The 13,409-nt window shown below is 41.6% G+C and overlaps 2 protein-coding genes across 3 annotated transcripts; both read right to left on the bottom strand.

Annotated features, from left to right (window-relative positions):
• Nucleotides 1–19: 19 nt before the first annotated feature.
• Nucleotides 20–2,061, bottom strand: LOC103639562 (L10-interacting MYB domain-containing protein-like). Its single transcript, XM_020543958.1, has 3 exons — nucleotides 2,006–2,061; nucleotides 735–1,055; nucleotides 20–661 (listed from the first exon to the last, which is right to left on the bottom strand). The coding sequence occupies exons 2-3, from the start codon at nucleotides 1,053–1,055 to the stop codon at nucleotides 116–118; spliced, it is 867 nt and encodes a 288-aa protein (XP_020399547.1). The 5' UTR covers nucleotides 2,006–2,061; the 3' UTR covers nucleotides 20–115.
• A 1,930-nt stretch (nucleotides 2,062–3,991) lies between these two features.
• LOC100284328 (ras-related protein Rab-18) lies at nucleotides 3,992–9,710 on the bottom strand. Of its 2 annotated transcripts, none has more exons than XM_020543698.3 (6): nucleotides 9,195–9,710; nucleotides 7,206–7,274; nucleotides 7,019–7,084; nucleotides 5,807–5,928; nucleotides 5,407–5,535; nucleotides 3,992–4,555 (listed from the first exon to the last, which is right to left on the bottom strand). In XM_020543698.3, exons 1-6 carry the CDS (start codon nucleotides 9,622–9,624, stop codon nucleotides 4,463–4,465), a joined length of 909 nt encoding a protein of 302 aa, XP_020399287.1. In that variant the 5' UTR covers nucleotides 9,625–9,710; the 3' UTR covers nucleotides 3,992–4,462. The 2 variants fall into 2 exon arrangements, with proteins under 2 accessions (XP_020399287.1, NP_001150695.2); NM_001157223.2 differs by having other exon boundaries at nucleotides 4,016–4,523; nucleotides 9,195–9,702.
• Nucleotides 9,711–13,409: the final 3,699 nt, after the last annotated feature.

Raw genomic sequence — 13,409 nt, 5'->3', positions numbered from 1 at the left:
CTCATTAAGCATACACAACTAACATACTCAACATATACGGCTGAAGGTGTCCGATGACAAACACAACCAACGATAATAGTAAACATGTACGACTCAGTTGTCCGACGTCCACCAGCTAATTGCTCTTTTTAGTTTCTAACTCGTAAGCATTGCGAAGCCAAGCGATTCTTCCTTCCTTTGTCTCCAAGTTTGCAAAAACATCTCTATACTTCTTATGAATCAGAAGATGCGTGGCAAACAAATGTATTTCGCTCCCTTCAGGGGATCCATCTTCCTTCACTTGCATCAGCTGCTTTTTAATCTCTAAGCGAACCGGGTCATTGTCAGAAGAGGTAATAGACTTGTTTGTGGTAACTGAGCGGGACTCAAAAGCCGCCACAAGTCTTTTCATGTACTCTTCCCTCGAATCTTTTTTCTTCTTTGGTTTAGGGGAATCATGTCGCAACTTACGCTTGCCAGTAGCATTTGTGCAGGGGTCAGGTGTGCTGTTTTCACCCCCACCTAAAGTGTATTCCAAATGATCATCAGAAGAAGAATTAGCATCCTCGACGCCGGGCACCAGGGTTCTTTCATTTGTGCACACAATTGGTCCAAACATAACCTTTAGCTCGTCCTCATTCTCTAGGGGGGCTGTTTTGAACATAATACAGCCTGGCATTGCCTGCACCAATTCGTAGTCCTACTTTTAGATGGCCAATACTAATGTTACTCTACGAAAACAAAGATGAACTTACTTCATTTTGCTTGGCCCACCACTCATCTGGGGCACTGATTGAACCAGTATGAGGGTCTCGACCAAGACCTGTAGCCCTATCATTCAGAGTTTTCCACTGGGTGAACATTCTCTTCAACGAATCCCACCTATTCTTCATTTGATCCCTGGTGTAAGTGCGCCCAGTGCGTTCCTTAAACTTCCTTATGAGGTTAGCATACCCTTCGGCATTTAGGAATTGTTGTGGCCTGTTCCGAGCATTTACCTCTTCTACACAAATTTCTGTGTAAATTTTTGTTGCTCTACTATCCCACTTTGCAATAACTTTGCCGGACTTGTCCATCTAGTGCATAAGAAGTGTATAGTGTTGAACATCCGTAGTGTTTTCGGATTAAAAACAACAACAAAGATGAAGAATATACTGGCCATATTATGTTCACATAATACCATAAGTACTAAGATACCAATTTGCATAATTACACAACGAGAACCATAATTAAACTGGTACTGGAGACAAAATGATAGGGAACACATGTACACGAGCCCATTAACCAAAAGAACTAACTGATTCCCTGTTTCCCTACGCACTTAGTGCACAAAAGCTAAGGGACTCAACCATGTTATTGAAACACCTAACTCCAAGGTTCACTCCCTTCTACCTTAAACATCGTTGTCACTAAACGAAGGCATCTGATCGGAGTCATATTCTACTCCCCAGAAGTTTTGAAAATGCTCAGCAAAGTCCCAATGTGGAGTCAGGTCGTCGTCAGAGGGGGGTGGTGACGACAAGGTAGAAGGTTCATAGCTGCTGTCAACCGGGATGTTAAAGTTGTTCACGATGTCCAAATGCTCTTGCAACACCAGAGAGTCTTGCTCCAGCATGCAAGCTATCTCCTCCAAAGCTACACGTAGTTTGGTAGCATCAAATGAGGTCAATCCGCGCCCAGGACGGATTGTTTCCCTCGCTACGGAAAATATCTTGTCCGAAATCTCTTGCATCCTTCCAATTGCCTTGTCGGCTATGGAGTCAGCTGAATCCATCTGATGTGGATTTATTAGGTCGTTAGTATAGCAGACATGGGGACTATGTACACAAATTTGGCTTACTTTTCCAGTGCCTAGGCTGGTAACAAAGGAGGCTATACCAAACATTTACTACTAACTTCTGTACTTTTGACACTACAAACACAGTTTGAATGGAGTAAACAAAAAACGTGAACATATGAACAATTACTGCTTAACATACACAATGCTAATGACAAGAAGGGGAAAATAATTAAATGTGAACATCACCTTCGTTGGAGTGGAGATTCTGTGATGCAACAGAGAGACAAACAGGTAACACCCCGAGATCTGAACATCACATAAACATGATTTTCGTAAACTGTATTGGGCGAAACAAACAAAGAACTAGTCCCGGAACAAGTACTAATGTGTATGAGAGTACCTTGGTTGCACTGCTAATTGGAACCTAAGACGAAGACAGCGAGTTGATAAGGGCAAACTGCAGGCAACAATGGACATACAATTAGCTACTGCAACCATCGATACCCTATTACGTCCAATGAATTAACTGCAGATTAGGCGGCCGTGTACTCAATTAAAGGGTACGACGAACCCTAGCTACACTACCGGAAGGGGGAGGCGAGGGTTTGGATCGAGTCGAGCACCACCGTACCTGTGCAGATGACGACGCAAAGGGTGGAGCAGAGGAAGCTTCACGACGGACCCACGGCGCCGGTTTAGGAACCCTACACCCTTGCAACAGTTTACTGTCAATGATCGACGGTTGCGGCGGTGGTGAATGAGATGGTACACGGACCGAGGAGAGAGGTCGTACCTGCGACGACGACGACGGGGGGAGAGCTTCTTTCGCGACGGGGATGAGGCTGCGTCCTCGGAGCGCGGACCCTACGGAAGATGAAAATGAGACGCGTCGTAGGATAAATCACACCGGCGCGGCGGAGGTTCGCCGTACGTACCACGATGCGTGGAGGAGACGGAACGCCGGCGGCGCGATGGGTTCGCGGCGGCGGCGCGATGGCTTGGCGGCTGCGGGGGAGCGTCGCGTGGGCTACAACCCTAGGGAAGTGGGCGCGGCTTCAAACCGAAGCCAAGTGACGGGCGCTTCAGGCGTTAAGTGCGCGGACGGCTTCCAGCGGAAGCGCGTGGTGGAGAAGCGGCGCGAGAAGCGGCGCGTTTGGCTCCAGCTTCTGCTTCTGGCGGCCAGAAGCCGCCGGGAAGCTGAACCAAACAGCCGCATGATAAGATGTTGAGAAGCCAGACACCTGCAACATTCAAGACAATGGAGAGTTGTTCTCAACACGGAAGGGTAGAGACACGTTTCCCATGAGACTCAGTCAGGGCTGCCAGATGTCAGGCCCTTCTGGACTCATCCATAATTTTTTTCATCATTTAATAATGTTTATATTTCGGTGTCATAACACGACGATTATTTACTATAAACTTAGTCAAATTTAAACTAGTTTAACCTACAGATAATCTATTGATGCATTCTATCGTGGACGGTCCTCCCTCCCAAAATAAGTGTACTCTGGAGTTGGCCAGAGCAAACGTGATGATCTTGTTAGCTGTGACTGTTAGCATCCAGACAATTCTGTGTGTTTTTTCTTTGGAGTGGTCAGTTGTCTCGAGCTCTGGTAGCTGTATTTTACTGAGTTTATATCTTCTAATAAAAATTTCGGCGGTAAGAGCTCTTACCGTTCTTTAAAAAAAAATGGTGCGAGAACTAAATCTGAGACTCTTACCGTTCTTTTCAAAAAAATGGTACGAGAACTAAATCTGAATGATCGATAGCAAAGATAAAATTGCTGAGCTTGAGTCGAGGATCTCTATCCTGAATCATGTAACCAAGTGATCCTAGAAAGAAATCCTCTTTTCAAGTGGAGGGACAGAGCAATGTGATGTCAAACCTAAGGGCAAGTTTGGCAACTTAATTTTTCCAGAAAAAATAAACTAATTTATCTTGAAAAATGAAAATTACTTAAAACATAGTTGTCAAACTAGCTCTAAATAAAAAATATCTACAATAGACTATGCTAAGGCACGAAAAAAATATTGTTCTAACCAATGCTTCAGTTTCAATCACGAGTTCACCACGTAGACACATACAATGGTACAGCTCGCACGGACTGAACATGTTAAAAACTCGAACTCAGACCAACTGTACATTCTGAATATGGATCAGCCAGATTGACATATACTTCACATGACAGCGGGACTCTACAAGCCATGAACTATGTACATATTGACATATACTTCACATGACAGTGGGGCTTTATAAGCCATGAACTATGTACCACACTTCCACATATACAATCAATGAAGTGATCAGCTGACAGGATCCGTTACAAGCAACAAACCAAATTACCACATCAAGAAACAGAAAAAAAGAGAGAAGATTTTTCTTCTGTAGAGATCAATTCACACCAAAACCTCAAGTGGTTAGTTCTCCCATCACTTGCGCAAATTACCACATCAAGAAACAGGAAAAACAAGAGAAGGTTTTTCTTCTGTACAGATCAATTCACACCAAAACCTCAAGTGGTTAGTTCTCCCATCACTTGCATTGGCTCTGCCGCTGTGCATTTAGATACAACTCATCTACATCCCAATACAACTTACAAGGACCTAAATATATGATACCTCGAGTGGCTTGCAACAAGAACTGGCCGACCTACTGACAGCATCCTCCACTTCGGTTTGCATTCTCCTGCTTTTGTTTCAGAGTCAGAGTGTTCCTCTTAACAACCGAAGAACCTTCCTCCAATAGACTGGGAACCTGGAGAATCTGTACACCAGCAGAAGGCATTTACATTTTGCCTAAAGTAGGGAAGAAAATTTGTTGTATAACAAAAAAGTAAGAGACTATTTCCACCACCAAGTAAATGATGTGCAAATACGTTTTGAACAAATTCTAATCTGACATTTAAGCTGCTAATAAGATTGTAAATAAAATTGAATAAACTAATGGTTTCTGACGAGAAGACGATATGTTGAGGAGCTTAATGAGTTTCCTAGCATATCCTTTTCACGTATTGGAGCTGTTTTCCTGTTGTATGGCACAAAAGAATCTGGTGACCAATGCAACAAATCTGTGGGTTCTCTCAAACAATGCTTTCGGCAGAAAGCGGTGCATCTCCCTGCTTCAAAGCTATAGCTCACGCACCCATGTGTCTGTACAGCATAACCCACTTTTTTTAATATGCAAATGGCATTCTGTGTAGCTGAAGACATAGGCAAAGCACCAGCAATCATGTGGAAGGTTTTCACACTGGCACTGGCACCCACAATAAACAATTATACGACATCTAGCCAAATCAACTGGCAGGTTCCTTAAGTATGGTCCGTGTTGGTGCAACAGTGCTGCCCAGTGCTGACATAAGTAATGCACAGTTAATTGGAGTATTTCCTTTTTTTCCCTGACTTAACAATAGGATAAATAGGTAGCATGTCAGTATCTTATAAGCCAGAAAGATGCTTGCCAAAACATATGTTTATGATCTAGATACATTAAAAACGGTAAGCTTTAGCTTTAGCATGCTATTGCACATAATTGATTAGTAACTTCACAAAATCTAATTTTCTGGAGCTATTGGAAGGTAGATTTGAATGGTATGAAGGGTAAAGAGATAAGCTTTTGATATTAAGTATTGTTCTGGTTTATGCAGTACCTTTAATGCAAGCTCTTCAAAACATTTTTCCACGTTTTCTCTTGTTTTAGCACTACTCTCGACAAAGAGACATCCACGTTCTTGTGCAAATGCAAGACCTTCTTCTTTTGTCACCATTCTGTCCTCATCCTATACAAGATAAAAAATCATCAATCCGACAGAGCTACATGCAGTTTTTTATCTTGTTTATTTATTCTTGAAAACCAATCTAAAAATGCCAACAATGTGTTACAGCAGTCAACAAATGGCTCAACACTCAAGTGATTCATGCATCAGATAGTAATAAAAATGATCAAACATAAAGTCAGAACAATGAAACACTTTGGTAGAGAAGCATTTAAATACATAAATGAAACAACGTTCAAGTGAAAGGATTTTACTTGGGAAAGAAATAGTATACCTTGTCCACTTTATTTCCAACAAGCATTTTGATGCATTCCTTATTTGTTGAGTGTAACTCTATTTCCTTGGTCCACACATCAGCCAAATTTGTGAAACTCTCCCTCTTTGTAACGTCATAAACTATTAGAACAAGACATTACCAAGTTAATATTCTTTTAAGTCACCCTGCAACATTTTCTGAATCACAGAAACGAATGATGATTATAGGATCATACACACTAAAATGCTTCCTTGAAATTTTGTTGATACTATTCATAACTGGCATTTCAGCATTATTCTCAAAAGTTAACCACATATTCAGTTCCAAATACAACCAGAAATGTTAGGTTATTTTCCCCCCGAGACAAAGCTCAAACCCATTTCCATTATCCTTAATAATGGAATACATGAGTTTAGTTTACCAAAAATTAGAGAAATGAAAGTGAGGGGCAGACAGAAGATCTGTAAATTTGACCAGGTAGCTATGCCAAAGCTAATCTACTTAATTCAAGTGAGAAGCTTAGGAAATGACATGCAGATACCGACTGTAAACCCCAGACTACCACTTGCAAAAAAAAAAAAAAGTACCAAATGCTTAGGTGATACATTATCGAAATGAGTCGCCACCCAAGAAGTGATATAAATTTAATAATCTGGCAAAAGCATAAGAAAGTGTACAATACTCCATTAAAGAAATACTTTATATGAATCAACATTAGAAATGGGATGTTTACAAGTTTTTTATGGTCTTGTTTACAAATTATAGCTAATCAGAGTGTGTATCATTATTAAGCTATCACTGTACTGGAAAGGATGCACCCATACAGTGGGTAACCTTTAGAAGTTTAGACAACAGGGATCAAGTAAATTGAGGTGTTTAAAACAAATAAACTTATGGTACAAAGCCACTAAGATGTGGCACAGCAAGATCCTGGACTGCAACATGCTTTGAGGGATCATCTTGAAATTTAGAAGCCTCATCAGTTACGTGTATATCAAAGAATAGCTCAGATGACCATAAAAATTCCACCGGAGTGGAGCCTGAACACAACTCAAAAAGTTAAATCTGAGTATCTGACTAACATTTTATGGCCCAACCTGAGCTCAACAGGCAATACCATAAAATGAGCATAAAAAATTTAAACTCTAAAGTAAACAAAATGATAAATGGTTGAAGCTTCTTAATCCATAATGAACTGTCATATATGTATCTTGAAAGAGATCAAGTTACCTAAAATAATCCCATGAGCACCCCTGTAGTAAGAGCTGGTAATTGTCCTGAACCTCTCTTGACCGGCTGCAAAATAGTGCAAAAAAAAAATTCATAGAGCACTCGAACAGTGAAACAGTTGCCCCTGCTGCCAAGGCAGCAACTAACAGTGTTAGGGCCATTATCAGAAACAGGGGAAAAAACTTACCAGTGTCCCATATTGTCAGTTTTAGTTTCTTCCCACCCACACTGAGAAAATTGATTTTAAAATCCACCCCTACAAAAAGGAGTAAAAAAGTTAAATTCAGAAAAGTATGTATTTGGTTGATAAACAACTTATACAATAACAATGCCAGAATTCAAGTGCCTCTTTGAGAAGAAAAGGATAAAGGACTGCTATGAGGATGACCTTATCAAAAAAGAAGAGACTCTTATAACATGGTAGTTTGAGCTATACATTATAAAGAGCATCATTATTTACTAGATGATTAAGGAGTAGCCACAACTTGTTTTTACAGGATAAAAAAATTAGGACAGAAGAAAGCCAACCTATCAAATATGCATTAAAAGATTATAATCTTTTTTGGGGAAGGTTAAGAGCTGTTAGATTTTTTTAGAAAGAAGGTTTTCCCCGCTTATATATTTCAGAACTCAGAAGGCAACAACAGTTCAAGTATTGAGTTTTGGGCGCGCCTGCCTCACAGAACAAGGCCTTCAGGCAACCTTACAGCAAAGTTACTCAACGGTAAAATGCTACAATCAACATCGATCACATCATGCCGAGAGAAGAAAAAAAACTTAAGTGACAAACCTCTATGCAGAGTGAAGTTATAAGAGGTTTACAGATTATAAATTACAAAAGCATTGCAAAGTTTTTGCTGAAGTTAAAAAAAAGGAATCAAACATGTATTCTCGTGCTGTCCACAATGCTTGCTTTTGGGAACTTAGAAACAGTGAGTTTTATTTTTCTCATCTGCTGCCGATGGGTAACTTGAGTGCTTAGTGCCGCGTTTCAGGCTTTGATCAATAACGAGTGCACAGAGAAATTTGGTACCACCTGTCTACCACAAATCAGTAGAGTGAGAAGATGGTGCAATCCCCAGCTTCCCTAAACTTCGGCCCTAGAATTCTCCCGAATTTCCTGATTGCAAGCCTCCAATAAAGGAGCAGGCTGTGTGCATGGTTGCTAATTCCTATTAGAATATAATAATGGGGTGTTTTGATCCCTTCGTTTTAGAGGAATTGGAATTCACATAATAAAGTAATCTATTTAGCTTGGAATTTGACATTCCAACTTTTCAAAGTTCTGATATAAGCTTATCTCAAATTCATGGGGTGAAGGATGGAAAATGGAAAATGATTTTATGTATTACTAGAATTTGTTTCTACTCTGTAACTTACAAGACGATCTTCGACTCACTCCTCTATAGTAAAAATGTAGGACACAAATATCTCCGGCATCTTGCTAATAATAGTATACTAATATATTTTGCATAAAACCGAATTAGTTTAATTCATATATGACTAAATTACAATTATTACAATGGAATTCAATTCCAATGGAATTCAATTCCAATGATCCAATCGGGGCATAAGTGAATTGTTCATCTCTTCCTATCAACTTAAAGTTTTTGGTTGAACTGGTAAGTACATGCAACTTAATATGATATCAGACCTAGAGGTCATAAGTTCGAATCCTGGTTAGCGAGCTTTTAGTTTCAACTGATCGGTACATCCAACTTAATAAAATTACACCCGGACCACACTTCCAATTCATCTATCGGCGCTTGTTCCTTGACCTTCAGGTTGTGTCAGGACGAAGAGTTGCCTCCACCTCCAATGATATCATTGGAAACACATACACACAACCAGAGAATTATCTTAGCCTTAGTTTCTGCTAGTGGGCAAAGCCTGGGCACACAAGTCTACTTCCACAAACGGAAGTTTCAGTGTGTGGTGGATCACCCCCGTGGCCCCGTCCCCAAAATTGCAAGAGCACCTGACAACGAACGCAATTACGTTACTGTATTATTACTAACAGCAACGTGGCCCAGTAGTAAACTCCAGTACTCCGCTCACGACAAAAAGCAAAAATCTATTGCCGTCGTGTAAGGAAGCCGCCACACTTGGTAGTTCGCATAGAAGTCACACAGCGGCGAGATCCACCGGGATATAGGAGAAGCGGATGCGCACGTACCTATGGTTGGCGCGATGTCGTCGTCGATGTGAGCGGCGGAGACGAAGCTGACGAGGAGGCTGCTCTTGCCGACGGCCGAATCCCCGATAAGCAGGACCTTGAAGGAGCAGTCGTAGCTGCTCGCGGGCGACGAGGCCATGCCTCCAACCAAAGAAGCCTGGATCGAATCGCGCGCAAAGCGAAGCGAGGCACCCGGGAATGCGGGGGCGAGTGGGTTGGTGCGGGAAGGTGGCCGAGCGCCGATAGGAATAAAGGGAGAGAGGGGAAGGAAGGCGAAGCGAAACGGGGTGACGAGGAGGCGGGCGGCGTCAGGTGGACTCCTCCTTTCAGATGCGGTTGATGGCCGGCTAGCGCGGGCGGGCGGCGTGCCGGGCTGCGGCGAGGGGCCGCCAGCCACGGCCACGTGGCGCGCGTGGTTTTGTTTTTTCATTTTTGATGACAACACGCGTGTCCGCGTAGGGGTGTTGGAGCGGAGCGGAGCGGATCAGCGGAGTGCCGCGCAGCCTCGATCGCACTTCGGCGCTTGTCCGGCGTGGCGCCGTTTTGCCGAATTGCCGAAACGCGACCATGCGGGGCATCTGTGTGCGTGTCGTATGCGTGTCCCTCCGACCCTACATATTTGATTTGATTTGATGCTCAATTCTATACAAGACCAAACGGACGGCACGTCACTGGTACGATCTCAAATAGGACTAGACGGCATGGCTGGATACAACAGTTTAGTCCTTCCAGTATGTCCTGACTTCAATTCAGGTGAGACACACACTCGCCCTTTAGAGCACGAACGACCTATTAATTGAGGGTTTTCTAAACGAGTAAGGAAAAAATCAAAAAACTTGCTCGGCAGACTCTTCACAAATAGCATGTCTCAACACAATTTTCTATATCTATTATCTCTTAATGACATTTATGATCTAGTGTCTTAAGATTGTATCATGCAATCTCTTAAGGAGTATTTAAAGGGGTAACAAGGGACATATCTTAGTGAATAAACATCTCTGTCATGGTTCTTTAAATCTAAGATACGCGTAAATAAGCTATGCCTTGAATATTTCAAGTGAATAAGATACAAAGTTTAGATATATTGGTTTGTATAATCGAATTTCTTAGGTGTATTTAGTACTTAGAGAGCCACAACATAATATATATGGTATACATGTCCTAGGTGTCTCGTGTCTCTTTTACTTGGAAAACCGATTCAAAGACAGGGCAACACGTCATTAGAGCATGCCTATTGGCTCTGGATCAGTTTTCCAAGTACAAGAAACAGTTAAAAGACTGTATGATGCAATCTTGAGTTTTTGAATTATACATACAGTTAAGAAATAATATTACATATGTAGAGTTATATGAAGACAAGCTCATCTATTGTATTTTCTAAATTAAATGGGGTTGTATATACCCTTAGGTCCAATAGTCTAGTACTGATACAAATACTATAATTAACATACCACTTTATCAATTAAAAATATCAATATTTGAAATTTAAGCTTTAAATTCATATAATCACATACATTAGATTACATATACACGTCACATCCACATATCATAGCACATAACCATAGATGGAAATACCAAAAATAAATATAAGTTATATAATGGTTATCTTATTAAAAATTGTCTATGTAAAACTCACCTTTGAGAAATCTTGTACAAGAAAAAATACAACTAGCTCCATATAAACACCATTGATTGTTATAATAACTACTAGATATCCAATTTTAATAGTATTATAGAACTATTATTTATGTTGAAGCCTTGATTTTGCGGACTCCTAGCCCATGGTGTAGGTGAGTGCCTCCAATATTTCACAGTTCAACCTTTGCAGTTGCTTCTCGATGATCCTGTCAGTTGTGCTAAAGATAGATTCCGAATAAATGGTTGGAACACGACACAATAAAATATATTTAACAAGTACTAAAAAGGACTCAATAAGTTACTTTGTATTGATGTCACCAGTTTATGGGTGACTATGTGAGAGCACCTAGAGGGGGTGAATAGGTGATCATGTAAAAACTTAAAACTTAAAGCCACAAACTTGATAAAGTGTTAAAGCAATAAAGCCAAGTGGCTAGAGAGGAGTTCTTGCGAAACATAATAACCACAAAGATATCAACACAGAGAGACACTGGTGGTTTATCCCGTGGTTCGGTCAAGTTCAACACTTGCCTACTCCACGTTGTGGCGTCCCACGGACGAGGGTTGCGATCAACCCCTCTCAAGTGATCCAAAGATCCACTTGAATACCATGGTGTTTCTCTTCCTTTCACTATACCCCGTTTGCGAGGAATCTCCACAACTTGGAGTCTCTCGCCCTTACAAAAGATGATCACAAATGAACACATAAGTAAGGATGGGATGAGCAACACACACAAGTTCACAGGAATACGCACACACACAGCCAAGACTTGAGCTCAAATGAATATCACAAAGTTCTCACTAGAACTGAGCTCAAATCACTAAGAATGTCAAACGAGTGCGTAAAGACGAAGTGTGAATGATCAAGAATGCTCAAAGTATGCTTGGTGTACTCCTTCATGCGCCTAGGGGTCCCTTTTATAGCCCCAAGGCAGCTAAGAGTCGTTGAGAGCAATCCAGGAAGGCAAATCTTGCCTTCTGTCGACTGGTGCACCGGACAGTCCGGTGCACCACCGGACACTGTCCGGTGCAGATTTCTTTCATGTTCTGGCGCAGCCGACCGTTGGTGATTTGGAGCCGTTGGCGCACCGGACACTGTCCGGTGCACACCGGACAGTCCGGTGCCCCTCCAGACCGTTGGCCCGGCCACGCGTCACGCCCGGATTGCGCGGCCGACCGTTGGCTCACCGGACAGTCCGGTGCACCACCGGACAGTCCGGTGAATTATAGTCGTACGCCGTTGATTGCTTCCCGAGAGCGACGACTTCGCCGTGGATGGCTCACCGGACAGTCCGGTGCACCACCGTACAGTCTGGTGATTTATAGCCGTACACCACCATCGAATCCCGAGAGCGGACTGTTCACCGAGACTGGTCCTAGCGCACCGGACACTGTCCGGTGCACCCAGACCAAAGTTGTCTTTAGCTGCATACTGCCAGCTCTTTTCTAAATTGTTTTCTCCTGATTCTAGCACTTAGACAAATATGTTAGTACACTAAAACTAATGTACTAAGTCTAGAATCATACCTTTGTATTGATTTGCACTTTGTCCACCATTTGGCATAGTTTAACACATAACCATTTGTGTTGGACACTTAATCACCAGAATACTTAGAAATGGCCCAAGGGCACATTTCCCTTTCAATCTCTCCCTTTTTGGTGATTTATGCCAACACAACAAAAAGCAACATATAGAAGTGCAACATCAATGCAAATGAGAACAAGAATTTGTTTTGATTCAAATTTGGCATATTTGGATCATTCTTTGCCACCACTTGGTTTGTTTTTGTAAATCAAACTCAATTTCCTATCTCTAAGTCAAATTCACTTGTTGAGGCATAGAGAGAGGTATTCCAATAGAAATTGATCAAAGATTCAAAAACTCCCCCTATTTCTCATAATCAAACATTCTCCTCGCAAGAGACCAACTTTTGACAAAAAAAAGACACTTAGAGTATTTTGACAAAACAAAATCTATAACTCTACTTTTTCAAAATTCAAGTGGTAGCTGATCCATTTCTTGCTTTGGCCTTATTTTCTCCCCCCTTGGCATCAAGCACCAAAACAGGATCAATCTTGTCCCTTGAACCCCATTGCCTCACCAAAAATCTTCAATCAAGATCAAAAAGGCAATCAGGGTATTGAGATGAACTTGGAGTAAGTTACCCTCTCATCGGAGTGCAGTGGAAGTCTTTCATGGTCCAAGTTCACATTTTCCTTTCAATCCACCTTTGGGACTAAATCAAGTAAACTCAAGCACACGGTTAGTCTCAAAGGGTCAAGTTGTAGCACATCTCCCCCTAAATATGTGCATCACTCACACATGGACTTTTGAGGTCCGGGGAGTGCTTGTACAACTTGAACACCATAAATAAATAAACAATAATATGCATAAAAGAACATGATCAAAGGCATAAGACACATGTATGCTACAGATCAATCCAAGTTCCGCGAATCTAAGACATTTAGCTCACTACGCAGCCTGCAAAAGGTCTTCTCATCTAAAGGCTTGGTAAAGATATCGGCTAGCTGGTTCTCGGTGCTAACATAAACCACTTCGATATCTCCCTTTTGCTG

This window comes from Zea mays, chromosome 9, assembly GCF_902167145.1.
Source record: "Zea mays cultivar B73 chromosome 9, Zm-B73-REFERENCE-NAM-5.0, whole genome shotgun sequence".
NCBI classification, from domain to species: domain Eukaryota; kingdom Viridiplantae; phylum Streptophyta; class Magnoliopsida; order Poales; family Poaceae; genus Zea; species Zea mays.
The sequence above is the reverse complement of the archived record's forward strand: the minus strand, read 5'-3'. Positions and strand labels throughout refer to the sequence as shown.

Excerpts from the sequence above, each read along its gene's own strand:
- LOC103639562 (XM_020543958.1), bottom strand. The coding sequence starts at position 1,055 with ATGGACAAGTCCGGCAAAGTTATTGCAAAGTGGGATAGTAGAGCAACA. Across the intron at positions 662-734 it reads GGTGGGCCAAGCAAAATGAA|GCAATGCCAGGCTGTATTAT; the intron begins GTAAGTTCATCT and ends GAATTGGTGCAG.
- LOC100284328 (NM_001157223.2), bottom strand. The coding sequence starts at position 9,624 with ATGAAAAAACAAAACCACGCGCGCCACGTGGCCGTGGCTGGCGGCCCC. Across the intron at positions 5,929-7,018 it reads TGCTCATGGGATTATTTTAG|TTTATGACGTTACAAAGAGG; the intron begins GTAACTTGATCT and ends TTGTTCTAATAG. Across the intron at positions 5,536-5,806 it reads TTGGAAATAAAGTGGACAAG|GATGAGGACAGAATGGTGAC; the intron begins GTATACTATTTC and ends TATCTTGTATAG.